The 27730-nt window shown below is 51.4% G+C and overlaps 2 protein-coding genes across 3 annotated transcripts in view; one reads left to right on the top strand and one right to left on the bottom strand.

Annotated features, from left to right (window-relative positions):
- Positions 1-27730, top strand: part of B4GALNT3 (beta-1,4-N-acetyl-galactosaminyltransferase 3) — a 140344-nt gene that overhangs the window by 87502 nt on the left and 25112 nt on the right. Inside the window, exons 10-20 of one of the 2 annotated variants that reach the window (XM_060658772.3) lie at positions 1138-1281; positions 2071-2180; positions 3125-3225; positions 3513-3574; positions 4250-5045; positions 6987-7306; positions 7976-8129; positions 8389-8461; positions 8874-9027; positions 9636-9762; positions 12040-13478. In XM_060658772.3, coding sequence (XP_060514755.3) covers positions 1138-1281; positions 2071-2180; positions 3125-3225; positions 3513-3574; positions 4250-5045; positions 6987-7306; positions 7976-8129; positions 8389-8461; positions 8874-9027; positions 9636-9762; positions 12040-12148 — 2150 coding nt within the window. In that variant the 3' untranslated portion in view covers positions 12149-13478. Of the gene's footprint in view, positions 1-1137; positions 1282-2070; positions 2181-3124; positions 3226-3512; positions 3575-4249; positions 5046-6986; positions 7307-7975; positions 8130-8388; positions 8462-8873; positions 9028-9635; positions 9763-12039; positions 13479-27730 lie in introns of those variants that run through there. The other variant, XM_060658771.3, reaches the window with a different exon arrangement.
- The window catches only part of NINJ2 (ninjurin 2), an 80075-nt gene continuing 67452 nt past the window's right edge, over positions 15108-27730 (bottom strand). The window contains exons 2-4 of the mRNA XM_060658773.3: positions 16726-16957; positions 16022-16206; positions 15108-15506 (exon numbers count right to left, since the gene is read on the bottom strand). Of these exons, the coding sequence (XP_060514756.2) occupies positions 16040-16206; positions 16726-16957 (399 nt within the window). The 3' untranslated portion in view covers positions 15108-15506; positions 16022-16039. The remainder of the gene's footprint in view (positions 15507-16021; positions 16207-16725; positions 16958-27730) is intronic.

The raw sequence follows: 27730 nt of genomic DNA, 5'->3' as shown, positions 1-27730 counted from the left end.
CAAGGTCAAGGCAGAGGGGCAGGTTGTGAGCTGCTGAATTGGTGCAAGAGGAAGAAGGGAGAGCTAGAATTCATAGATGCAATGTGAGATGAGAAGAAAGAGGCCCATACCAAAGTTTAGGGGAGAAACTAGTGAGATGAGCCAGAGGCACCCAGCCTTGGGTACAGAAGGAGAGCTCTACCTGGGGCTGTAGACAAATGAATCCAGGAGGCAGGGAGCAAGGACAAGCAACCCGTCCCTAGGGCAGTGAGAAAAGGGAAGGAGTAAGCCTGGCCCACTTGGAGATGAGAATACCAGGAGGATGGACCGCCTGGGCGGCTCAGTCGTTTAAGCGTCCGACTCTTGGTTTCAGCTCAGGTCATGATCTCATGGTTTTGTGAGTTCAAGCCCCTAGTTGGGCTCTGTGCTGACAGCATAGAACCTCCTTGGGATTGTCTCTCTCTCCCTCATTTTCTGCCCCTCCTGTGTGTATTCTCTATCTGTCTCTTTCTCTCAAAATTAAAACAAAAGAGAGAAAATACCAGGAGATGATGAGTGAGCTGTGCAGAATGCCGGGGGCAGGGGTGGGGGGGGTGCCCTGCCCATGGTGGGGGCATGGCTGACCTGTCTGCGGCAGGGACGACATAGCCTATGTTCAAATTCAGCTTTGCCACTTAATCAGTTGTGTGATCTCTGGCAAATGCTTTAGATTCTCTTTCCCAAAGTTCTTTGTCTATAAAATAGGAATAATTACGAAGTACATAAGTCTTATGGTGCTTATAAAGATTGAATGGTTTGATATTTATAAGATGCTTAGAACGGTGCCTGTTTTGTTATTTAGTAAATGCTATAGATGCATTTGTTAAATAAATGAGGCATACTTACAGTGACAAATTTCCAGCAGAAAGCTGTCTTTTTCCCATATACACTGTGGTATGTGCTAGCCATGGGGCTGGTGGGGTGGCTCTAAGGGAGATCAGTAGCTGAAGCCACAACTTGTGAGGGAGCAGGGCTAACAAGGGAGAGGGATCACGCACACCCCATACTGCCCCTGGGGGATACAGAAGCCTGCACTCAGCCCCTCAGAGGGGCAGGGGCCTGACTTTGGTTTGCCCCAGGACTCACAGCTGCTTTCTGTTCTTTTCTCCCTGGGCCCAGACGAGACAGTCCTAAGGATGGATGACGTGGGCCACATCCCTCAGACAGCAGCCAGCCATGTAGGGTCCCCAGACACTCTTCCTAGAGATGAGCAGCCCCTTGCAGATATGCTGCGACCGGACCCTCGAGACACCCTCTATCGAGGTAAGGCTTCGGCCGCATTCTTGTCATCCAGTCTGGGGACGGTACTCTGCCAGGTTTAGTGGGAGGCAACTTGGGAGACTTGTGACTTCTAGCACAGTATCCCAAAAGTCAAAGAGTCATTTTTTCCCCTTATGTAGTGTAAAATATAACAAAAAATATATATGTACAATTTTATAATTACACAAATCATTATAGAACCGACATTGTGTAACCACCTCCCAGGACAGGAAATAGAACTAGAGCCCAGAAATCCCCTGTGCATGCCTCCACAATTCCATACGTCATAGTTTCTTAGGGGATCACAACTCTTTGAATCCAGTGAGAGAAATCTGTTCCCACCGAGGTGCTGGAGTTGTCAACTCTTGGGAGAATTTACATTTTTAAAGATGACCAAGTCCCATAACAACTGGGAGGAAATTCAGTTATTGGCACTACACTAGGGTGAGACTTTGTGGCCTCTTGGATGTTTCTAAACCTTTACTGAGGTTAGCCCAGTACAGCAGTCCCAGTACTGTGCTGTACCTTGAACCAGGGACCGTGTCTGAATCCTTGGCCTCCAAGGTGCTCCTTGAATGCACCCACCCCAGAAAGTGGTGCCAGCCTTGGTTTGGCAGCCTCAGCTGATGGACGTGGTCTCTGCCCACTGCTGCCACGAGCAAATACAAAAAGGTGTTTTCTCAGAGCAGAGGCCTTTGGCCCTCCTCCTCAGCCGAGTGCCTTCCTGGCTCTAAGCCAGCCCATTCCAGGCTCCCGTCCCCACCCTCACCCCTCTTCCCTTACTGTCCTCAGTGCCTCTGATTCCCAAGGCTCATCTCCGCCATGTCCTGCCTGATTGTCCCTACAAACCCAGCTACCTGGTGGATGGGCTCCCCCTGCAGCGCTACCAGGGACTCCGCTTTGTAAGTCTTGGGGCTGGCCAGTGGGGGCAGGATCCAGAGGGCTTGCTGCCTGTGGCTGAGATGGAGGGGTGCCGGGGCTGACTCTTCCTCCTCCCCATGCCACATGGCAGCAGACGGGATGTCCTCACAGGTCCCTGGGCTGGGAGCACTTGCGTTCCCGGTTGCCTCTCTCACCCATGGGACCACCCTGTAAGGCTCTGCCTTGGGAAGCCCCCACACCAACTCGGCAACAGTGATGACATGAGGTGGGGTGGCCCGATGCTTCCTATATTCTCTGCTCCTTGGGCCATACAGTCCTGCCCGGGTCTGACCTACTGGGCTATGAGCCAGCAGTAGTTAATAAACTCATAGACAAGGCACTGGGGGAAAGTGAACTGTGGATGGGAGGTTAGCTCTAGAGAGCCTGTAGCCCTAGTAGAAACTGTAGAGGCAGAATGCACACTACTTATCCAGATCTAGAGATGATTAGAAGTCCTCCCCAAGGTCAGAGAATGGGTGAGGTTGAACTGAGATGTTTGTGGGTGACATTGCCTTAAGCTATTTAAGAGGGTCGAAAGCAATGGAATGAATGACAAAAGGGGACTGTGGGACATTGCAGGTAAAGGTTAGAGGTTGTAGGAGAGGATAAGATGGCAGAAGGAGAAGAGGATGGTCCTGGCTGTAGCTGGGGAGAAGGAGCTAAGATAGGAGATGAGGTATGTATGCACCAGGAAGCTTGAATCGGGGCTTATGCTTGGTCCAGAGAGCCCAGGAGAGGAGGCCTAAAGAGTGGAATGGAATCCCGGTCTGCATAACAAATTCAGAGCTCAGAGCAGCCCTTCTTCCCCTCACCAGTCCCTAGGAGCCCTAGGTGGTCCTGGCCAGGGGCAGGCTTAATCCTGGTTAGCTGATTTCTTACCAGGATCCTGGGCTCTTATTCCTGCTGCTTCTTTCTCTGCCTCCAGGTTCATCTGTCCTTCGTTTACCCCAATGACTACACCCGCTTGAGCCACATGGAGACCCACAATAAATGCTTCTACCAGGAAAACTCATACTACCAGGACAGGTGAGTGACACTGAATGGAGTAAGGAAATGACCTTATGGATGGGTTCTGCAAAAGCCAGTAGAGCTTCATGGACCAGAGGGGACACAAATGTTCTTCCAGGCCAAGGAGACTTGGGCCTTCCTGGGCGCGCCACACACTCACACACACACACACTCTCTTGCCCAGCCTCCTTCCTGCACCCTAGTCCCGGGCATGACTCCATATTGCTGCGGGGGCTTCAGGCAGAGCCTCACTCACGAGCCTGCAGGGCACCGGGGGCCAGTCTACCTCTGCCTTCCTCCTACAGGTTCAGCTTTCAGGAGTACATCAAGATGGACCAGCCTGAGAAGCAGAAGCTGGAGCAGCCAGGTACAGAGTGACAGCTGAGGCTTCCAGGTCAGGCCGGGAGGGGTGACCATGGTCTGTTTCTAGGGGAAGTTCAGACCATGCCAGCCCTGCCCCTGAGGAGCTTAAAATCCAAACCACACAGCACAGCCCCTCCTCCAACCCAAAGGAGTAGAGAGTGGTACTCCTACCTTCTCCATACCAGTAGAAAATGACACTGTTTTTAACAGCATGCTGCAGTCAGCTTGAGGAGATTTAGAGCCCTGGAGGAGATTCCTTGGACTGCTTGAGGGCATCACTGTCCCTGGCACCTCACTGGAGAAGTCTGCTATAAAGAAGCACTGTCTCCCTGTGGCCCTCCTTCCTGAGGGATTAGGGCACGTCCAGGACCATTTGTTGGGTCCTACAAGTGTCAGGCACCTGCTAGGCACCTTGTGTATTTTATGTCACTCCATCTTCACAACAACCCTATGGAAGATGGGCTATTATTCCCTTTACACGAAGGAAGAAATGAGTTAGTTGAGGTTGGTAACTCACCCCAGGTCACACAATAAATAAGTGAGTGAATAGCAGAGCCCAGATGCTGTCCCCATCTGAAACTCCTTGGTGTGTTATACAGATGATCAATAGCTATCTTGTATATCTCGTTTGGGAAAGGTTAGCAACTCCAATGTGAGGAATGGTTGTTATTAACGACAGGTTTCAAGGAAGGCCTTCTAGAAGAATCCCAATATGGAGAAGCAGTGGAGGAGACCCTTGACTCCAATGACCAGAATGCCAGGATGCCAGAGGGAAAACCAGTGCCCACCTTCACCCCTGGGCAGGATGTCACTGACTACCACCTCCGAAGCCTGCGGAAACTCCTGGCTCAGCCCTGGGAGGGTCCACTGGTACCCTTTTCCAAGAGGAACTCCACAGCTCCCTTCCCTGTGAGGACCAGTGATGTCCCAGTCCAGCCCCCAGAGAAGCAGGGCAGAAGACCCAGCCCTGGGCTCAGCCAAGATCCCCCTCCCTCTGAGAAGTGGCCTCCGGGGCATCTGGCAGGGAACCCGCCTCAAGTCAAGGGGCCCAGGCCCACTGGTGACAGCCCCAGGAAGACGCTAGGGCAATCCCAGTGGCTGAATCAAGTTGAGACATACATTGCAGAGCAGAGAAGGGGGGACAGGATGGAGCTTCCAGCCCCCCGGAGGGGTTGGCCCGGGGAGGGAGAGGTGGTGGTAGCTGCAGGCCAAGAAGGACAGGCAGAAGGAGAAGAAGAGGGGGAGGAAGAGGAAGAGGAGGAGGATGTGAGTGAGGTGTTCGAATACATGCCCATGTTTGACCCTGTGGTCAGCTGGGACCAGACCTTCAGTGCTCGGAACCTGGACTTCCAAGCCCTGCGGACTGACTGGATCGATCTGAACTGTAACACGTCTGGCAACCTGCTGCTTCCAGAGCAGGAGGCTCTCGAGGTCACACGCGTCTTCCTGAAGAAGCTCAACCAGAGGAGCCGGGGGTAAGGTAAAGGGCTCTTCTGGGACCGGGGCTGGGGCTCGCGCAGCCAGCTGGCCTGGGGGCAGGGACCTGGGGGCTGTAGCACGGTCCCCTGCGGCAGGCTCCGTGGAAGATCAAGCACCTGGGACCCCCCCGTCCCTGAGAATGAGGTGTACCCGTCAGGTCTTTGTCCCACCATCAGGCAAAACTGAGGCTAAAAGAGACAAGACCCCAGGTATGGGCTACAAGGGCTAGGGCAGCAAGCATGGCCTTACTTCTTTGTTTGTTCATTCGTTCATTTAACCAATCAGCATTCTTTTAATTGAGATAGAATTCACGTACTATTTAATGTACCGTTTTACAGTGTAGTTTTAGAGTGTACAATTTGGTGGTTTTTAGGTATATTCATAATGCTATGCAACCATCACCACTATGATTCCTATCATTTTCATCCCTTGTAAAAGACACTCTGTACCTGTTAGCATGACTTCCGTTTCTCCCTCCTCTCAGTCCCTGGCAACCATACTCGACTCTCTTCTGCTACAGATTTACCTATAATAGTCATTTCATGTAAATGGAACTGTGTAATATGTGGCCTTTTTTTTCTGGTTTCTTGCACTTAGCTTATTCATATTGTAGAATGTATTGAGTACTTTATTCTTTTGTACAGCTGCATAAGATTCCGCTGCGTGACTATGCCATGGATTGTGTGTCCATTTGTCAGTTGATTGACATTTGGGTTGCTTCCACTGTGGGACTATTATGAATACATTGATGGGCAAATTTTTGTGTCAGCATGTTTTCAGTTCTCTTGGGGATATACCTAGGAGTAGAACTGCTGACTTTTACAGTAACTCTGTTTAACATTTTGAGAAACTGCCAATCTCTTTTCCAAATCAGCTGCACCATTTTTCATTCCCATCAGTGGTTTCAATTTCTCTACATCTTTGTCAACGCTTGTTATCTTCCTTTCTTTAAAATAGCCATTGAGGTGGGGGGCGCCTGGGTAGCTCAGTCGGTTGAGTCACCGACTCTTGATCTTGGCTCATGTGTTGGTCTCACGGTTTGTGGGATTGAGCCACGCATTAGGCTTTGCCATTCTCTCTCTCTCTCTCTCTCTCTCTCTCCCTCTCTCTCTGTCCCTCCCCTGCTTGTGTGCTCTGTCTCTCTCAAAATAAATAAATAGGGGCGACTGTGTGGCTCAGTCGGTTAAGTATCCAACTTTGGCCCAGGTCATAATCTCACAGCTTGTGAGTTTGAGCCCCGCCTCAGGCTCTATGCTGACAGCTCAGAGCCTGTAGCCTGATTTGGATTCTGTGTCTCTGTCTCTCTCTGCCCCTCCCCTGCTCGCTCTCTGTCTCTCTCACTCTCTTTCAAAAATAAACATTTTAATTAAGAAATTAATTCATTAACCATCCTAAAGTGTGTGAAATGGTATCGCTTTATGGTTTGGATTTGCATTTCCCTAGTGACTAATGATATTGAGCCAACCAATCAACATTTATCTGATAATCCATGTGTCTTATGTACTCTGAGCAGAGTATTTTATTAATGAGGGTCAGTTTCTGAAGGACACACATTCACCTTACATACTTAGGATCTTAGAGCTATAACAGACTTTAGAGATCATCCAAGGTCAATTAGGTACATTTTTAAAGATGGAGGCAGTGAACACTAGAGATTAAGCATCTGGTGTAAGTTTGTTCTTTCTTTCTCTCTGTCCCTCTCTTTCTTTCTTTACTTATTTCTTAAGTTCTACACCCAACCTGGGCCTTGAACTCATGACCCTGAGATCGAGTTGCATGCTCTACTAGCACCCCCTGGTATAAGCATCTTAGCCAAAGGCATCGCCAGGACAAAAACCAGGGTCTCCTGACCACTGGCCTTACAGGCTTCTACCACACCATGTTACCCCCACAGTAGGGGAAGGAATTACTCAAGCTGCCCGCCCTTTCTGCCACAGGAAGTACCAACTGCAGCGAATTGTGAACGTGGAGAAGCGCCAGGACCAGCTACGTGGAGGTCGCTACCTCCTGGAGCTTGAGCTGCTGGAACAAGGCCAGCGCCCAGTGCGGCTCTCCGAGTATGTGTCTACACGAGGCTGGCAGGGCATCGATCCAGCTGGTGGGGAAGAGGTCGAGGCCCGGAACCTGCAGGGCCTGGTTTGGGGCTCACACAACCGCCGGAGACATGTCTTGAATGTCCGGGCCCCAGAGCCCAAGCTGTGTTGGCCCCAGGGCTTCTCCTGGAATCACCGAGCCGTGGTCCACTTCGTTGTGCCTGGTGAGCCTCAAGCAGCCTCAAGCAGAGCCCGGCCATTATCAGCAGAGTGGGGATCCTAAAAGTAACCGTGAGCACCCAGGTCTCTGCTCACTGATTTGATCTCATAAGAACCTGTGGGAGAGGCCACCTTACAGTTGAGGACCCAAGATCACGTGACTGAGTGTTGGCGTTGGAAAAGATGCTGACTCTCGGGCCAGTTGCTCTCCTATTATAACAGGTTTTGGGGTTGGGTGCAATCATGGCCAGATTGTTGTACTGGGGTTTGCAACTACTCTGGGGAATAAGACATAGAGGGGGTTACCTGGTTTTTATAGTGGAAAAGGGGAGCACGTAACAGACATGTGTAACTGTGGGCTAGGGTGATAATAGGATGGGCAGATAACAGTGAGACAGCATGATCGGGTGACTAGGAGAGCTGAGGACAAGCCCCGTCCAAGGCTTTCCCATGGGGCCCTGCCTGGAGGCTCTGTAGGCAGCAGGGTATAGAGCCCCCTTTCACCAGTGAGCTCTCCCTCCACCTTCCGCCTCCCTGCTGCATTGCGGGTGGGTTCCATAGTTGTATTACCCCTAAGCGGAGGTCTGATAGGGTCCTGACTCATGTAGGAGCTGGCAGTGGGGATGCCTTTCTTTGCATTATCGCTTCTTTCTCTCTGTTGCCCACCATGGCAGTAAAGAACCAGGCGCGTTGGGTACAGCAATTCATTGGAGACATGGAAAAGCTGTTCCAGGTCACCGGTGACCCACACTTCAATATCATCATCACGGACTATAGCAGTGGGGACATGGACGTTGAGATGGCCCTAAAGAGGTCCAAGCTGCGGAGGTGAGGAGGTTCCCTGGCCAGCACACGGCCTTAGCCACCTGCTTTCTGAAGTCTCAGGACTGCTGGGTCCTAGGCAGAGCCCGAAGTCCCACCTGGCTTTCCTGAGTCCCAGTCTCTGGCTTTCTCCAGAGGACTCACCTGCCCATAATCCCATCCCAGGAGCAGGCATCATCCCTCCTCCATGCCTGCTGGCTTCCTCCAGGGACCATCGCTGCTGAGCCCTGATACTCTGCCCTTCCCTCCTCTCTTCTCCCTGCAGCTACCAGTACATGAAGCTAAGTGGAAACTTTGAGCGTTCAGCTGGGCTTCAGGCTGGCATAGACCTGGTGAAGGTAATAACCTGGGAGGGGCTCTGGAGACGTGGTTACAGATTGGTTAAGAGGAGGAGACATTTGGGATACGTGCGGTAGTCAGCTCCTCACAGCGGGAGGGAATGAGGACACGGACGTTCCACTCTGCTATGGGGCAGGGCCAGTGCCAGGGTGGGACTGAACAAATGACACTGGAGCATTTGTCCTGAGTCCTTGCAGTTCGTACATTGTGGAGGGAAGGCATCAGAACTCATTCTCTGACTCTGAGAACTGCACTCTGGTACCCAGTACTATGGAAATCTGCCCAACAGTTTGTATTATGGAAATTTGTCCATTATTCAAATGGGAAGGACCCAAGGATCGTTTTAGGGAGTGGCCTGACCTCTGAGCCCTGGTCCGTAGGGTCTACTGACCCTCCCCAATTTGTCCCCAGGACCCACACAGCATCATCTTCCTATGTGACCTCCACATCCACTTCCCAGCTGGAATCATCGATACCATCCGGAAGCACTGTGTAGAGGGCAAGATGGCCTTTGCCCCCATGGTGATGAGGCTGCACTGCGGGGCCACCCCCCAGTGGCCTGAGGGTGAGCTCTGCCCTGGGCTGGGGAGGGTAGGAAAGTCCTCTCTGGCCTTGGTTCTTCATCCCAGAGCTGGAAACAACCATGTCAACCATGCCATGACAGCATCCCCACCCCCTGCCTGCTGCTTCTGCCCATTGGATGGTCCACCAGAGAGGTGCCTGAGGGCTGTGCTCATGGCCACAGCAGCGGCAACGATGAACATTTCCTCCCCATCTTCCTTTCTCCCTTCACCAGACGTTTACTGTGTGCCGGACTCTATGCCCTGTGCAGATGGAAAAAAAATGGAAAGACAGGCTCCCTGCCTCTGGAGAGGGAAACAAATAAGGAAGGTGCACTGGGCTGTGCCTCTAGTGACTGCTGCTATCAGATCCTGTTGTAGAGCCCATGGTCCTTCCCTTTTAGGACCGCTGCTTCCATTGGCCCCTGAACGTTAGCGTCGGGGGGCTTCCCCCCAGAACAGGCAAGGGACTTGTTCAAACGAGACAGCTTTCAGCCTCAGGCACCCCATCCTCTGTCTTTCAGAGAAGGCTCTGGGAATGCAGCCTAGAGGCCTTCATTGCTTCCTCCTGGCCCCTGGCTCATCTCACCGGGGGATTCTTGTCTGTTCACAGGCTACTGGGAGGTGAATGGGTTTGGACTGCTCGGCATCTACAAGTCAGACCTGGACAGAATCGGGGGCATGAACACCAAGGAGTTCCGAGATCGCTGGGGTGGGGAAGACTGGGAGCTGCTGGACAGGTGACTGGGAAAGGAGGGCATCTGAGGGACGTGCTTGGATCCCATCCCATCAGGTGCTTTGGGGAGGGAATAGGGCTAGACGGATGGTGTCCCGGCCCCCTGGGCTGCAGACTCCTGATATGCAGGTAAAGAGCACTGTACTCAAAGGAAGCCCCACCACTTACTGGGGGTCACATTACCTGCCTGGCCGAGACTCAGTTCTGTATGTATTAGAAGGGGGATGATACCGCCTCTGCCTGTGTCACAGGGTTGGCATGGAAATTAAAGCACATGGTATGCTGTCAGGGTAAAGCACAGCAAGGTGCTGTGGGAGAATATGGCTGCATTCTCCCGAATTGGAGCTCTCTTCCCCTCTGCCATTGGCTGGCTGGGAAGGCTGAGGCTGTGGGAATCGATAAGAGAGAACAGGTGAAGGGGCAGGAAAGACTTTGGGGCCGACAAAAGAGGCAGTGTGGATCATTAAAGGGCAGCAAGATATCCAGGAGGTCCTGGTCCCTGGAAGCCCTGGGAGAAGGGAGTTTCAGGGAGGAGGAAAGAGTGGAAAGAAGGAGAAAGAAGAACCCCAGACAAGCTGCAGCCTTGGCAAGCGGGCGAGAAGAGGGTGCTGAAGCAGGAGCAGGCAGGCGGGGACCCCAAGTTGCAGGGGATCGTGGAGCGTGCTGGTGGTGAGGGAGTGGAGGCTGTATCAGTATGAGATTCCTCTGTCAAGAAATTTGCTTTAAAAAGAAAGAAAGAAAGAGAAAGAAAGAAAGAAATTTGTTGCCAAGAGAGGCTACTAGCCCAGTAGCTTAGTAGAGCATGCGGCTCTCGATCTCAGGGTTGTGAGTTCAGTCCCCATGTTGGGGGTAGAGATTATTTAATCAGTAAAAGTTTAAAAAGGAAGGAAAGAAATTTGTTGCCAAGGGAAGGGGAGGAAAAGAGGATGATACCTTGAGGTTTGGGCTGAAGGGGCAGAGGAGGTAAAGGGGAGACAGCAAAGAAAGAAGGGACCAGTGTCTAGAGGATGTCACAGACAAAGTCAGGAGCCCTGGAAGGGTGGGGACACTTCTAAGAGACAGCCAGCCATCACTGGAGGCCTGTATTTGGCAGGTGATTTACATCAGTCCCTTGTTTGTTTGACCCCAAGCTTCTGTGAGGGGGTGTGGTTATCTCCATTTTCCAAACAAGAAAACAGCTTGAGGAGAAGTTAGTACCTGTCCCAAATCCCACAGCTAGGGAGTGTCTGAGGCTTAAAACTGGGTCTGTGTATGTTTTTTTTCCCTCGAGGGAGAGAAGAAAAGGGACATATGCTGTATATACAGAAGTTGCAAAGGAGGTAGTTTGAGGGAGCTCATATTAGATAACCCAGCTCTCACAAAACTAGGCCAAAGCAGATCCCAAAGTGGATGGAAGCCTAGTCTAGCGGTTACCTCCACCCTTGATCTCCCTGCCGGGCTGGGCAGATGCAGACTTCAGTACAGCCTTGCAGGAAGGCCAGTCTCTCTGTGAGAGGGACCCCATGGGCTAAGCATATAGAAAAGCAATGGGGGAATCTGCTCCCTCTGCCTCCATCACATACATAATGTGTCCCCTGTAGGCTGAGCTCCTGGTGGTGGGCACGGGGTATGTGCCAGGAGCTGTACTGAGCCCTTCTTCCCATCAGCTCTAGCCTTTACCACCAGCCTCCAATATGTGTGCGTGTGTGTGTGTGTGTGTGTGTATGTGTGTATATATGTATTGTATTTATCAGAAAAAAACTTGCACAATATGAAATTGTGTTGTTCAAGAGTTGAGTGTATATTCTCCTCTTTTTCTCTAATGTTTATTAATTTATTTTTGAGAGAGAGAAAGAGCGCAAGCAGGGGAGGGGTAGAGAGAGAGAGAGAGAGGGAGACAGAATCCAAAGCAGGCTCCAGGCTCTGAGTTGTCAGCTCAGAGCCCGACGTGGGGCTCGAACTCACAAACCATGAGATCATGACCTGAGCCAAGGTCGGACACTAACGGATTGAGCCACCCAGGTGCCTCATCATCCTCCTCTTTCTAGAGATTGGCAAACTGGGACTCTGGAAGGTGACGGGTTCACGGGCTTTCCATAGTAAGGAGCTGGAATTCAAACCCAGGCTGCCTGGCTCCAAAGCCTGTGCTGTGTGCATGCCCTGTGGGGAGTAAACAGAGGGAGACAGAGACAGGGTCTGACATAGATGTATAGATGCGGGAGGGCGGGATCTTCAGGGGCCTGGGCCTCTCCCCAGCTGCCTCTTGCGCTTCTGTTGCTCATCCTGCCCCTCCCCTACTCAGGATCCTCCAAGCAGGCCTGGAAGTGGAACGTCTCTCCCTCAGGAATTTCTTCCATCACTTCCATTCCAAGCGAGGCATGTGGAACCGCCGCCAGATGAAGATGCCATGATCCCGAAGGGTGGCCCACTGGACTGACTGCTTCCTGCTCCTTGACTTGTGCTCGCTCCCCAATGCCCCTACTCACTGTTGAGAAGGAGAGGGAAAGGGAGCGGAAGCCATGGCCGGGCCCCAAGAGGCCTCAGAGCTAACACCCTCACTCCCCCGAGAGCTGTCGCCTCACACAGACAGCTGCTGAGGCCTGTCTCTCTACCCTCGGGGCCTCTGAAGGGAGGACCTTGAGAGAGGGACCAGGAGGGGCCGTGCACTCAGTTGACAGAGATGGACCGGCTCCCGGGGAAGGCAGCACAGTTAAGGAAGGAAAGACCTGTTGGAGCAATGCCAACCTATCTGTGAGGTGCATTCCAGCATCCACCCATGCTCCTCCCAGGGAGTAGTGACCGTGCCCTGGAAACTCTTCTCTTGGACATACTTCATTGGGGTTTTTATTTTTCTAACAGAAAACCAAAACTAACTGTCCAGACCCAGCACTGACTGTGAGAGAGGGATGGAGTCGTGCATTTAGGGTACATTCCCCACTTGCATACCTCAGACCCACTCCTGTGTAGCGATGTGTCCCTTGGTCCTTGACCTGGCAGCTGATTTATAACCAGAGGAGTTCTCAGCTCTACCCCAGGCTCGTGCCTTCCAGAGACACGCACATCTCTCCCAGGTAGCCACTGAACAGCTGGCCACCGATTAGGGCATTAACCTTACCCCCCAGGCGGTGCTAACTTCAGACTGACAAGAACACAGAAGTGGCATCATCCTCGCGGTGCCCCAGCGGGGTTGGGAGACTGAGAACCAGTGGACAGCGGGTTTTTATTCCTCAGCATCTGGCATATAGGCCGTGCAGGACGGGCAAGGTGGGTGGAGAAGGCAGGAAGAGAAGCCCCTTTCCCGACCCGCCTGTAAGCATAAGCCTTGGGGAGACCATGAAGCAGAGAGGAAAGAGGATGGGAATGTAAGCCGTGGACTCAGATGCGAAGAGGAGGTGGGCATCCAGCAGGACGGGAGGAAAAGGAAGTGGAAATCCTGAGTCCCCACAGCTCTGCTCCCCCATAGCCTTGCCCTCCTGCAGGGGGATCCCCAGCCCCAGCCTTGCTTGGAAGAAGAGGAAGGGGTGTGGGCAAGACAGAGGAACAGGGATCAGGGTAGTAAGGGGCAAGGGGTTGGGGGAGGTAAGGGCATTGCCCTGTGATCTCTTCCCGAGTTGGAGGGGAGTGGGGCCCAGAGGAACCGAAAAGTGAAGCGACCCTTTCTGGCACCTGATGATCACACACTTCTCTTGCACTAAAAATCCCCTGGGGCCTTTGGGGCTGGTTTGTTTTTTTGTTTTTTTTTTTTTTTTTTTTTTTTGCCGCCGCCGCTGCTGCCTCTGCCGCTGCTGCTGAATTGACGAACGGTGTGTGGGTGTGTCGGACACTTGCTGTGGAACTTCAGCGTCTGCTTAGGGAGGGGAACGCAGAGCTCGCCGCTGCTGGGAGGAAGCACTCCTAGCTGGTGCAACAGGGCCCAGGATGCCAGTCAGCGGAGCCCCACAGAGCTGTGCTGTGATAGAATCCAAGTCACAGCATTTGGAGTTGCAGGGTCTACCCGGTGGGCCTTGCATTCACCAAGGGCACATGCTTGGCATCTAGGAGATTGGGGCCCGTTGAGAACCTTCTGGAGGTTGAAGAGAATTCCCTGCCCCTCTCTAAGAAATCAGGAAGGACAAAGAGTTTCCAATTAATAGGCTGTGGCTGTTGGATGCCATAGCTGCCCCCTGGGCTATGGCTTTTCTCAGAGTCTGCTCAGGCTTACTGCCTTTGGGAAAGGACTTCAGGGAGTCAGTGAGAGCTATGGTTGGCTGGCTGGGGTGCCAGCTTTCTCTCTGGGGCCAGGGTCACCCTGGGCATGGCACTGGAAGGCCTGAGCCAACCCAAAGAGCTCTCCAACTTCCATTCTTTTGATGACGGGAGCGAGCCTAGCCTCCTAGGCCCTGCTCGCACACCTCTCTGACCCTGGCCAGTGCCTTGTGTTTGACTTTGTTACCTCCACACCATCTGCCTTAAGGGGGAGGGCCTGGTAGGCCCCTGTTCTGTAGGGAAATGTGTCGGGTGGGGGGAGGGAGTGGGATGGGGGGAAGGAAATTGTTAAATACAGCATCTTCTTAGAAAACAAAGTGGCTCGTGTGTTTTTCCCCTTGCCCATCAAGATGGGAGAGGGGTGGGCTAAGAGGCCCGGGGTTCACGTCTCTGTCCCTTAGTAGTCAGGCCTCTGATGGATGTGCCAAGGACCCTCCACACCACCCTCCATCCTTTACCATTAGTTGGGTGCCTGCTGTGTGGGGAACTGCATGGTTTACTCTGGAAGGGGCCAGCACTCTTCCTGCCTGCAGAGTTCACGGTCTGATAGCAGACTGGGCATTTTCTGCTCAGCAGATTTGTGGAGATTGTGGTTTCAGTGGGGAAACGCTGATGGACACCCTGGGTGAAGAAGGCTAGACATAGGGCCAGAATGGTTTGGTCAGCAGCAGAGAGAAGCCAAGATGTGACTTATTTTAAAGTAGCAGACAATCTAAAAATCATTTCTGTTTGAGCTACGGATGCCCTGTTGACATTTTATGGGTGCAAATTTACCTTTCTAGTTCTGTTTTGCATAGGCAAAGATCAAAATGAGTTTGTATGCCTTAAGTACATGCCTAAGAGAAAGTGCTAATTTGAAAGCTATGATAGGTTTATAACAAGTTCTCAAAAAGGATTGCGCATACATGGATCAATCCAGAATTGACTAATCTGCCACTGATGTAGCAGATGGTAATTAGCCCAAGGCAGGCGGGGCCAGGAAATTTGACTCAGCAGAACCCAGAGAAGAGGGAGTGATTTAAAAGATTTTTCTCCCTCCGAACTTAGGTTTGCTCCTTCAAGCTCTTTCCAGATGCTGGAGAGGGCATCCAGAGACCAGCCCAATGCATAAAGACTGACTCATAGTGGATTTGCAGAAAAATTTATAGATATAAATCATTCCATTTTACAGAAAGGGAAAACTGAGGCCTGGAGCAGAGGAAATGGATGGGGCAGAGGGGAAGGAATGAGGTGGAGTTAAGAACCAGAGTCCTGAAGCTAGGCGGGCTTGACCTTAGATAGACATGTCTTAGATTCTGGAGATGCTACTAGAAAGACTGGCAGTACCCCAGTCTGAGTTCAGGACTCCAGACCAAGATGGGATTCACTTAGACCAGTAAAATAGTACATCTTATTTCAGATGCTGTGGGTAGGGATCCAGGGCATCTACACAGCCCTTTTTGAAGCTCTCCCAGAGGCTGTGGAAAGTGCCCATCAGCCTAACAGATCAGGGAGGAAAGGCAGAAGCAGTTCCAGACCCAGGACCTGTAGGGGAAGCAGAGAAGAGGCAGTGAGGAGGGCAGGCCAGACCAATGGCCCTCAGACTTTAATGCACACACAATTCCCCTGGCAGCCTTTTGAAAATGCAGATGCCCATTCAGTAGATCTGGAGTGGGGCCGGACAGTCTACATTTCCTGCAAGCTTCGGTGTTTTTGCTGCTGGTCCAGGGACTACAGTTTGAGTAGCAAGGACTGCTGGGCAGCGCCAAGGAGGAATCCCTACTGCATCTTCCCTCTTGCCAGAGGGGCAGAGCCAAGCACTAACCACACTGGCTATAGAAAAACCCATCCCAGGCTATAGAAAAGCTCAAGCTTAATTGCCGAGGAAGAGTCACCTGTTAACAGCACGTGGGGACTTTCTGGGCCCAGATCCAAGCTCTTCTCTAAGATCCCCTCCTTGCCTCAGATCTCTTTCCCCTTTTGCTTGCAAAGATGTCACTTTACCCCAAACGCCCAGAGCTGAGAAAAGGGTCATTTGGCGACCTTCCATCCTCCCTCACCTGGGTCCCAGGCTGTGTTCAGAGGGGATTCCTTGAGGTCCTGGCGGCCAGGAAGCCTGTCTTCTGTGCCCCGAAGGCTGTAATGAAGACGTTGATGATGACAGTGATGAAGACCAGAGTGGTGGCGGCGTTGTTGAGCTGGTTGAGCTGCCATTGCTTTTCTACTTCATTGAGGTTCAGCCGCGCTGTGGACAAGGGTGGGGGGAGTGGGAAGGGAGGGTCAGGGTGGGGCCACAGCCCCAAACTTCCCTCACCGCATCCACTAGAGGTCAGAGAAAGTCTGGCACCTCAGAGACTTGCATGGCAGAAAGCAAGGGAGGTGGTAGTCATTGCATTAAGCTGCCTTCTCCCTCACTGCCCAGTGCATGGGGCATCCACACGGTACTTAATGGAATAGGGATTTGGGAAATTATCCTGGGTCATAAGAGTGGGGATGGGTGCTCACACAAAAGGCAGTAGGGACCTCTGCTACAAGTAAGTGAAGGTATTGTGGAGTGACCCCTATGTGTGATACCAGGAGGTAGGATAGGGAGCCTGCTCTCACTGTGGAGGAGTTGTTACTTGGGCGGTTGTCAAGCGGAGGACTACCGCCATGTAAGGCTGAGAAACTGGCGTGTGCAAATGCGGGGTGGCACCGGGAAGCCGGTGGGGCTTTTCTTTCCACTAGGGGGCGCCAAGGCCGAGTTCAGGCCTGGGCTCCTCACCGATGACCACAAGCAGGATGCCAATGACCACGAGCAGGAGCAGAGAGATGCTGATGAGGGTGACGAGGGTGGTGTAGTAGTGGGCGGACGGCCCCTGCTCCAGCACCGCTTTCAGCCGCGTGGCGTTGGACACGAAGAGGGCCACGTCCAGCATGCTCTCGGCCACGCTCTTCTTGGTGGCGTAGTGGTTCAGGTTGATGGGCTGGCTGCCCCTGGGGTTGGGGTTCCCAGGCTGTAAGGGAGAAAGCACAGGCTTACCTTGAAGGCTCCCGAAAGGGAAGCAGTTGAGAGACTGGAAAGAGGTTTTAAAGCTCTCCTGTAACCTGGTGGTAAACCGAGAGCAAGCAGCACCCTTCTCAGTTTTATGGCCTGAAAGAATAAAGAGTTGGACTAGAAAGCCCTTACGGACCTTTGAACTTGGAAATGATGGAATGTTGTCATTTATGTTTCCCCAGGGTCACGTTCCCTCACACGGCAGGGGGAGGGGAGGGCCTCAGCCCCTTGTGAGATGCACCAACCTCATTTCATTCTCTGTGTTGCCTGGGCCCAGCCTGGCCTTGGGCCGCTCTCTTTTCCTCTGAAAGGAAAGCATCTCAGAACACAATAGGAGGAGCTCTGAGACTTGGGGGGAATAGGAAGGGCACCTCATCTCCCAGAATGATGTGGCCCTGAGGCGGGGTGCACAGCTTAGCAAATGGGTCAGGAGCTGTATTTGGATCCCACTCAACAGAGTGGCCAAGAGCCCTGAGGCCACAGCCATGCACATCAGAATGCATGTCTGTATGCACACAGTGATGCATGCTAGTGTTTTGGGTTTTTTGGCTAGGATTTATTGACATAATTTACATTTGATTTGATTTTGAAATATAAAACAAAGCTCTTATTCTCAGGAAGTCACTAACTCCGAAAGATGGAGTGACAACATAGGGCTTAGGGAGCAGGCCTCTGGTTTGGGCCCAGAAATTCAGACTGGATGCTGCAGGCAGAGTCCGCAATCACTCAGGACAACTTGGGTGTGTTTTAGGGAGATAAATTTAGGAGCGGTGTTTGGAATGCATGGGCCCAGGCGGGTCCAGAAGCAGGGAGATCCACTGAAAGACTATGGTATGATTTAGGATCAGGGTGACAAGGAACTGTAGGAGAGTAAGTGAGAAAGGAGAGGAAGGCAGAACTTTGAAAGATGTGACAGCCTGGAAGGAGGGTGGACCTAACCCTGCAGATGACCACAGAGGTTTTCTATTGAGTGGGTGGGTGGGCAGATGGAAGGATGGATGGGGCAGGTCTCAGAGGGCTCTGGATGCTCCTTCTGGATGTTGGGCTTATCCAGAGCCAGCTGGCCTGGTTGGTTGGGGCTAGGGATGCCAAGGCCAGTGCCCCACAAAGGCCTCAAAGCAACAGCCCATGGTTCTAGCCCATTTGATAAAGGTTTGTCCTGGGTACAATGGACACTTATTAAATGACAGAGTCTATGGAGCAGCCCCCAGGCCTCTCCACGGTTGGAAGGGCTCTGACTAGGGAACAACTGTGAGCAGGGCTTCCCTGCCCATGGAGTTTCCTGTTGGTCATCCCCACTCCTCCTGTCCTTGTCCCTCCCTCCAGTTTCCCCCATAGCTTGACACTTTCTACTCCCTCCAAACCCAGCTCTCAGTTCAAGATCTGATAAACCCTGAAATTACTGTGAAAGCATCTAAGGAGACCCCTCTCTTAAAATTTGTATATTAACAGTGGACAAAACCTTAAACCCAAAGCTCTAGTGTTGTGTTCAGAGCATTGCCCAAATACTGGGGCTGGGGGACAGAAGGGGCTGTTTGCTTGGGGACACAAAGATCTTCCCAAGCTTTAACAAAAAATATTGCTATCTATAAGTTTTAATAGAGCCAGCTGGCTTCTGTTGTTCAATGGCTCTAAGAAAGTCATTGTTGGGGCACCTGGGTGGCTCAGCTGGTTAAGTGTCCGACTTTGTCTTGGTCATAATCTCAAAGTTCGTGGGTTTGAGCCCCTACACTGGGCTCCGTAATGACAGCTCAGAGCCTGGAGCCTGCTTCAGATTCTGTGTCTCCTTCTCTCTCTGCCCTTCCCCTGCTCACGCTCTGTCTCTGTCTCTCTTTTTCTTTCTCAAAAATAAACATTAAAAAATATATATTTACAAAAAAAGGAAGAAAAAAGCCATTGTTTCACAGAGGGTACAGTCCTATCTTTCCCTCTTTGATTTAGGGCCTGCTTCTATTTTGGTTTGTGCTGATTCAGGGCTACTTTCTAGCTAAGGATGTTTTTTCAGTGTTTGGTTTGGTGGCTGTGGGAATGTCTGCAGAGTGCCCCCTCTGAGCCCCAGAAGGCTCCAGATCTCCAGAATGTCCACATGGTGGCACACAAGGTCCAAAGAAATGACTGGGGCAGCCCGGCTGCACGGGCGCCAGGATGGTGTTTCTCCCCCGAGGGATCCATGGGCAGGACAGGATTAGGACTGGCCTGAAACCTGGACCCCTCAGAGGCCCAGCACAGGGAGCCGGGTTCACAAGCCAACCTAAAACCCACCAAACACGTGTCAAGTGAGAGCCAAGAAAGAAACAATGCTGGCAGGGCCCAGGGTGGGGTGGGGAGAAAATAGAGGGAGGGGCCCTGGGAGAGGGGCCTCCAGCCCAGCCTGCAGCCTGGGGGATGGTGTTAGAAGGGAGATGGTTTGAGACTCTGCAAGAAGTTGCTTTGAAAGGGGTCCCCTCACGGAAGCATCTTTAAAAAGCAGGGCAAAGATTTTCTTAATCCTTCTTGGACAGTTTAGGTGCAGAGGCAGAGGGATGGATGAAACGACCTGAGAGCCCTCCCTTACAGCTTGAAGATTCAATCGGATGGACCCCTAAATCCCGCAGGATGCCACCCTTTTTACCCACAGCCCAGAGACTAGGAGCAACCCAAGGAAGGGCCAGGATTAAAGAGGAGGGTGGGGGTGGGGTGGAGCGGCCCATGCTCAGGCCCTAGGAGCTGGCCCTTTAAGGCCAGGCCCAGGCTGGCTGGGAACAAAGGCCCGGGAATGTGGGCTGGGCTGGCGTGCAGAGCCACCCAGCATGAGTCATTTATATTTCTTGGGACTTGGGAATCACTGGATCTGGTCGGCTCCCTCCGCTGGCCTTGGCACTAGCCCCCTCCCAGGGCTGCCCCTGCCCCCCTGCTGCAGCCTGCAAGGCCAGTCTGCCAGAGCCTCCCCTCTCCTCAAACCCACATGCTCTCACTCCAGCTCCTGGCCCCTTTCATCTGGCTCCTCAGAGCAGGGGCTGCAGGGTTAGGACTCTCAGCCTTTGGGCCCACCTCTGTCTCTGGGCTTGGCACTTTAGGCCTCAGTTTCCAAATCTATGAAAGAGAAGGAAAATCCCATCTCTGGAGGGGTGGAGGCTATGGAGAAACAGAATGAGACTTTGTTTCTCCCCAGAGAAAGAGAACTACTCCAAGCTCTTCCCCTGTTTCCCCTCAGTCAGATCTTTCGGTGACGCTCTCTCCCAGTGGCATCTGTCTTATTCCATCCTACCCCCCTCAACCCCTCCACTTTTACTTGAAGAAAGCAGGAAGCCGAACCAGAGATTCCAGAATCCCTATTTAAAATGCATATACCCTGAGCGCCTGGGTGGCTCAGTTTGTTAAAATGCATATACCCATGGGAAAGGTAACCCGTCAAAATCATGCCAGCCAATGGCCCCTGAAACCCAGAAGGGGAATTTGACTGTTATGAAGTTGGAGCAGGGGGGCATCAGGGCAGATGGGAATACATCCAGAGTCCCATTATGGGGTGTCATGGGGGTTCTGGACAACAAGAGGGACATGATTGTGTTGGCTGGGGTGGGGTGATGCAGTGGGTTGGAGATCCGTTCCTTGTTTCCCCAGCTTGCCCCACTCCTGGGCCTGCCCCAGTACAATAATTTCCTCTCTCTTCCTTGTCCTTTCCCCTTGTTCCAACTCAGACTTCCCTGTCACCCTGTTTGTCTTGCCAGGTCCCAGCTCCCCAGGCTCTGTGGATTCCATCCCTGGAAGTCATGGATTGCTCCATTGTTCTGCCAGGCAATTATGTATCCCTTCATCCTTGTTGGCGTATATTTTTGTTTCTTTACAAAACTTGAGTTGGATAGGAAAGGAATGCCTCTTTTAACAGAAAAGTAAACACATTTTTACGTTGCTAATTGATATTATGGTCAGTGGGGACCACAAGGCTCCAAGAGATCATTCTGTCCTTTCATGGAAACCAGATTTCAAAGGGGTAAGTAACTGTCCTACCACAAAGCCATGGAATCTGCCACTCAGAATGTTTAGGACCTGGAGCCTGAGGCAGGGAGTACCCTGTGGAGAGGGAGCAGGCTGAGGGGTAGGGGTTTGTGGCAGCCAGGACAGGATCACAGAAGGCACCCTGGACCTGGGTTCAAATCCTGGGTCTGCTACAAGCTCTAGAGGTATGAGCAAGCCTGTAGCCACCACTGGGCTGCTTTTCTTATCTGTGAGATGAGGAGGGTTAGAAAAAATGATTTCTTGGGTCCCTCTGAACACAGAGTGATACAGGTGTGGGGAAGCCCCTGTGTCTAAATAGAGAGTCTCAGGAGTTGAGGACATTCGTCTGAGAGAAGCAGAGGTCAGGCAGCTGTGGAGCAAGGCCCAGAAGCAGATCCAGTGAGCCACTTTGCCCAAGACAGTTCAAGGGCATTGGTGACCCTGCAGTGAGTCATTACTGTCAGCCCTGAGAAAAGCCATATGGCAGTCTCCCCGTGTATAAACTCAGGCTCAAGGTTACAGACAAAATAGGCCCGTGCCTTGTTGGCCTTTCTGTTGGTCTCAAAATGACTGACTATCCAGAAAATCCAGGCCTCTCCCAAAAAGAAAATGGGGATGAGCCAGGTTGTTGGGAGACTCCTTTGGGAAAAAGGGTGGATCCCAGCTCAGGAAGAATGATTTGCTCAAACATATGGATTTGGGTGACCTACTATGCCAATTTGCTCTTAATTAGGTGCCTGAGATCCCCAATCCCGTCAGAATTAAGTTTGAACGGATGCCTGGGTCTGACTTACTGTGCACAAACTCAGTACCCTGGGAATCATAGGTCCCACTTACAGAGTTCATACTTTGTGCCTGGCCCAGGGTTAAACATGGGACCTGAGTCATCTCAGTGAGTCTTCACAAGAACCCTGTGAAATTGGTAAGGGCATGATCATTGTAGTTGGAAAAGTGGAGGCTCAGAGAACCTAAGTAACTTGTACAAGCTCACACAGCACAGGTTTTTATCCCAATTTTCTTTCTCTGTTTTATTAAAAAAATTTTTTTAACGTTTATTTATTATTGAAAGACAGAACATGAGCATGAGCATGGGAGGGGCAGAGCGAGGAGGAGACACAGAATCTGAAGCAGGATCCAGGCTCTGAGCTGTTAGCACGGAGCCCGATGTGGGGCTCAAACCCACAAACCGTGAGATCATGACCTGAGCCGAAGTCAGACACTTAACCTACTGAGCCACCCAGGCGCCCCATCCCAATTTTCTATATGCCTGAGCCTACAAGGTTAATCCCTACTCTACCACCTCCCAGAAATTGAAGGCATACTCCCTGCCTCCAAGGAGTTTAGGATGGAAAGATAAACGTATGTGGACTAAGATTAAAGAAGACAATTAGTCCCCAAGGATACATATGCACAACTGCTAAGAGGAGGTAAAACACCTGTAGCAGTGAAACTTGCCTCAAGCTTTCCTGAATCTACAGTGTCCCTGAGCCCCTGCACCAGGTGGCAGAAAGGGCACTAGTCCTAAAGTCAAAAGGCTTGGGTTCCAACTGGCAAGAGGTGACCCAGGAGGCTGTGAAGATAAGGTTGACAGAGACTTTTATCCATACCTTTTGAATTTTGAACCATTTGAATGTTTGAACTATCTAAATAATAATAATACTAAATTTAAAACAAAAGCAAACACTCACTATAACAAGGCCAATGGCTAAAACAAAGTAGAATATATAACTTCATCATACCCAGGCCTTAGCTTCTCCATCTGTGGAATGGGAGGAGTACCTGCCCTGGTTAGCACAAAGCTGCTATTAAACAGATCGATGAGATAAAGCAGGTGAATGGGCTTTGAAAACTATAAAGTATTCAAACAGGTATGAGAGAAGCATCTCTCCCACTCAGGATTAGACTTGGCACCTGTGGGCCTAGGGCATGTTTTAAATAATATGCTGTGACTCAGGGCCTGTCCCAGCCCAGATTTCAAAGGCACCATTAGTCTTTCCAGCAAACCCTGTGGTCATCGAAATACTTCTCTGTCCATTTCGACAACACCTGTTCTCACCCCTGCGAGTCTCACCTTCCAGCTGCACCAGGCCCATCTGCCAGGAAGAGACATTCTTGGGGCACCTGGGTGGCTCTGTCAGCTCAGAGCCTGGGGCCTGCTTAGGATTCTGTGTCTCCCTCTCTCTCTGCCCCTCCTCCACTTGTGCGCACGCTCTCTTGCTCTCTCTCTCAAAAATAAATAAACATTAAAAAAAAAAAAAAAGAAAGGAAGGGAAATTCTCAGACAAGCCCCCCTACACCGGGCCTGGGGTCTCTGCCAGGCCTCGGTGCTACAGGTGCTCAGCTGGCCTGCATGTACCCCTCTCTCTAGCCTGGTGCACTGCTCCTCCTTTCACCCCTGGGAGGGGGCAGAGAGCTAACCCTTACTTATTACCGCTCGGCCTGTGCCAGGCACAGTGATGCTCAGCAGCCCTGGGCCACACCAGATTACTCACTGTTCCCTGAACACACCCCACCCTTCTCGGCCTGCTTCTGCTCAGCTCCAGGACTTAAGGCCTTTCTTTCCCATGCCCTCCCCACCCTCCCAAGCCTTTCATCCCTTCTAGAACCTGTCCCTAGGCACGCTCTGCCCAGGCTCTGTGCAAAGGCTGCTGTGCTCCATACTGGCCTCAGGCTTTGCTTAGACCTCTCTAGACGGCTCCTCTAGCTGCCCGTTTTAAGGCAAGGATTGCATCTTCAGTATACCTGGGTCCCCTCGGTACCTGGGTCCCCTGGGTGCCTAGCTTGGTGACTTGCCCATGTTACATGCGCAATAAGTGATGATAACATTGAATTTTTTATTTGTGTTTTTTTCCAAAAAGGCAAAACAAAGCATCTTTGAGGGTGGGATTCATACACAATGACTTCTGGGTGAGGGGAGTAGTGTTTGGACAGTGAATCTGCCTTTAAAATAAAAGTCCCTGGGGACACCTGGGTGGCTCAGTCGGTTAAGGGTCCGACCCTTGATCTTGGCTCAGGTCATAATCTTGTGGTTTGTGAGATCGAGCCCTGTGTTGGGCTGATAGCACAGAGCCTGCTTGGGATTCTCTCTCCCTATCTCTCTGCGCACTGCCCCCCCTCGCCTGGCTCAAAATAAATAAACTTTAAAAAAAAAAAAAAAAGCCCCTTATCCAAGGATAGCCCTTTCCCCACTGGTATCCCGCCTCAGGGAGTGAATGACTCAGATTGGAAACTGCCACTGATATTCAGGCCAAAACCTGCAAAGGCCCAGACCCCTGAGGCCCGGTCTGGGGCTAGCGCTCTGACTGCCTGCTTCCCCGGTGCCAAGAGCAGTGGATCTCTTAAAAATCAACAGTCTCTAAACCACCTCGGGTGGGGTGTATTTTGCGTGCTATTCCGGTAATAGTAATACCCAACTGACCCAGAAATCTTCTCCAAGCCTTGGGCGCAGTCTTGCTGAGAAGCTCCAGCCCTTGGCCCAGGCTGCAGACCCGGGCTTTAGAGCTGGAACACTGGACACGTGGGGAGAAACCTCCCCCTGGGAAGGTCTGCAATGTCACTGTTCTCCACCAGGGGGCCGCTCCGGGAAACAGCAAAGCAAGCCCGCCTTAGCTCCACCTGCCAGGGGTCAGGAACCCAAGTGCTTTTGATCCCATTGTGAGGCAGGAGGTGACAGGGTTGCTTTCTAACAAAAGGGGGCTATATAAAAAAGGAAGAGAGTGTGCAGGGAGGGACAGGAAGATATAGGGGTTGCAATAGGAACCCCATGGGGCCTGTTTGCTTTTTCTTAGGAAGCATTTTCCACCTCCCCTGCAAGAGGTCACCTTGTCAATGGCTTTCAGGAAACACTGTCATCTCAGGTCCAAAGTTAATCATGGATTGGCTACATAGAAATTTCCAAAGAATTTTTCTGCTGTCTCCCAATACCCTAAGCAAGAGTACTTTCTAAATGGGCACTTTGCTCTGAGGCTCCCAGACCCATCTGGCATTTGCTCCAGGCCCCACTTTGACCTTGGGGTTCTCAGCAGCATTCCCCAGGCTCATCCCACCCATCTCCACTCATTGTGATCCTCCTCATCTTGCAAAGGCCAACAGATTTGGCTAAAATTGGAACAATAACACTTAATGGTAATACTGTATGCCAGACACAACCCCCACGAAGTGGCTACCGACATTCATTTTACAAGTGAAGTCATTGAGGCTCAAAGAGACCATCTGCCCAAAGCCACCTGATACCACGGGATGGTCTCAATGTCAGAATCCTAAACTATATTCTTCCTTCTATACTGGTGGTTCTCAAAAGGTGGTCCCTGAGGAAGCTGTAGCAGCAATAAAACTTGTTAGAAATGCAAGTTGTCAGAGTCCACCCCACACCTACTGAATCAGAAACGCATGGTAGAAACTAGCGATCTTTGTTTTCAAGTGATTCTCATGCGAGCTCAAGTGTGCGGCCCGTTGGTCTACACCATGCTGCCGAATGGCAACGGCTAGTGTTTACTGTCTTCTAGGCTCAGGGCCCGACATTTTCATGTTGATTTTGTCGCTGAATTCTTTTAACAACACTTGTTTTATAGATGAGAACATTGGGATTCAGGACAATTCAGTAATTTTGCCCAGGACCACCCAGCTGTTAAATATCAGAGCTGGGATTTGAACCCAGGCAGGCTCTGGAGCCTGTGCCCTTGACCACTACACCACACAGTCCCTAGAAGCATAGGGCATTGCAACCCTCTCAAAAGTGGACACTAGTCTAAAGTATGTATAAGTAGCACATTTAAATCTTTCCTCTGAATATGAATAAATCAAAATCTGTATTTCACACCAGCAGCCAGCATACTCCACCAGTTCCTTCCCGCCCAGTGTCCAGTGCTGCCTCGCGCTACCGATCACGTGCCTGTTTACAGGGCTCTGATACATTTACCCTTAGATTCTCTTTATGGCTTGACTCAGGAACCTTTACTGAGCCTTTCTTGGTCTTGTAGAACCTTCGATTTTGTGGTGGAAACTAAATCCAGATAGGAGGCCTGCACACAGGTAGGTGAAAATGACTTTCAGAACAATTAATCATAAGGTAAAATATCAACATTCCACATGACGGTGCATATGAGTTTTGTATGTCCCCACTAGATCGCACGCTTCCAAAAGGCGGGGATGGTTTCCTTGGGATTTCAGGCAATTAGACTAAGAAGCAGTGAGAGCTGTGCCCACAGTGTCTGGCGACAGTCCAGGTGAAAAGACCTCATGAAGCAGATCATATCTGACAGTGAGGTGGGAAAAGGGAAGCTGGTGCATTTCCCACCCCACCCAGGCCTATGGAGGGAGCCTGCCAAGATTCCTACTTGATTCAGTTCAACAAACATGTTTTCAGCCCCTACCCTGTGCTAGGCATCTAGGATACAACAGAGATCCCTGCCTTCCCCATAGCCCTGTTCTCCTAATCCCCTGAAATGACAAGGCTTAGCAGAGAATACAGTGTATCAAGGGGGAAGCCAGGAGATAAAAAGACTTTTTCAATCCCACCCCAGCAGATAAACGTCATGGGAACAAGGACTTTATCTGTCTTGTTCACTGCTGTGTCCCAGAGCCTGGCACCTAGCCCGGCACGCTGAATGAACTAATGATGCATTTGTCACCCTATATTCATTTGGGTGGGGCTTAAGAGGCAGAACCATGGTGAGCTGTGCTCCACAGGTCTCTTATATAGAGCTCCTTACATGGGCATGTGACTTCTGACCCCCTCAGTCCTCCCTACAGATTTAGTGTGCACATGTGTGTGTGTGTGTGTGTATTGTCCCTGTGGTCGCAGTGTCTGGGTCCTGGCATACATGAAACAGGCTGCAGGTGAGGAAGCAATGCTGTTATGCTCACTGCAGCTCCAGAGGCATGTAGAATGGAGATAGAGAGGAGTTCCCGGAGCAGAGTCTCAGGGACCACAGCCAGGGTGGAAACTGCCATCAAGGGTCGGCCAGCCCTGAGTCCTTGCCCCAGTGGCTTCAGCCAATCCAAAGAGGTCTCAGCCTTCTGCCAGCCAGCCTGCCAGGATAGCTGCAAGCCGAGCCCTAAGAGTCCCTCTCTGCCCAGCAGTCCCCGCCTGGCTTCTCACACCTGCTCTCTCTTCCTTCTTCAGGATTCAAATGTGGAAGTAAGGTGCACAATCACACATTCTCCCAGGCCAGCTCCTGCACTCTGAGCAACAGATCTGATGCCATGGGCCAGGGTCTAGGGAGATGAAGGTTGAGCGAATGGTCGGCATTGTGCTGGGATCTGAACTGAGCCTGGCTGCCATTTCTTCTCTCAGGCAGGTCGTGCAACCTCACTGCTTCTCAGCTTCCTCCTTTGTAAAAGGAGAGGGTACCACCCCTCCCCCTCACAGTGGGGAACTAGTGTATGGTCCAGGCCACATACATGAAAAGGATGACCGTCTGCCAAACTCTGCCAAACCGTTGGCAAAAATGTCCAGTGGGTGCAGGCCAGTTCTCACCCAGCCCCCAGGTTTTCTCTAGAACTAGATCCACCGTGGGTGCTGAACATGTTAAACAGCCCAAACTCTAAATTCTTCCACATGTACAGCTTCTCTTTTAGTAGCTGCATTTATTCAGAACTCGCCCTGTTCTGGGCACTCTTCTAAGTGTTTTCATGAATTTTCTCACTTCTTATAGATACCTTCCAGGAGAAGCACAGGTTCAGAGGGGTTAAGTAACACGTGTGAGGTCACACAGCTAGAGATGGGTGAGTCAAAATTTGAATCCAGCTTTGTCTG

This window comes from Panthera onca, chromosome B4, assembly GCF_046562875.1.
Source record: "Panthera onca isolate mPanOnc1 chromosome B4, mPanOnc1 haplotype 2, whole genome shotgun sequence".
In the NCBI taxonomy this organism is placed as follows: Eukaryota; Metazoa; Chordata; class Mammalia; order Carnivora; family Felidae; genus Panthera; species Panthera onca.
The sequence above is the reverse complement of the archived record's forward strand: the minus strand, read 5'-3'. Positions and strand labels throughout refer to the sequence as shown.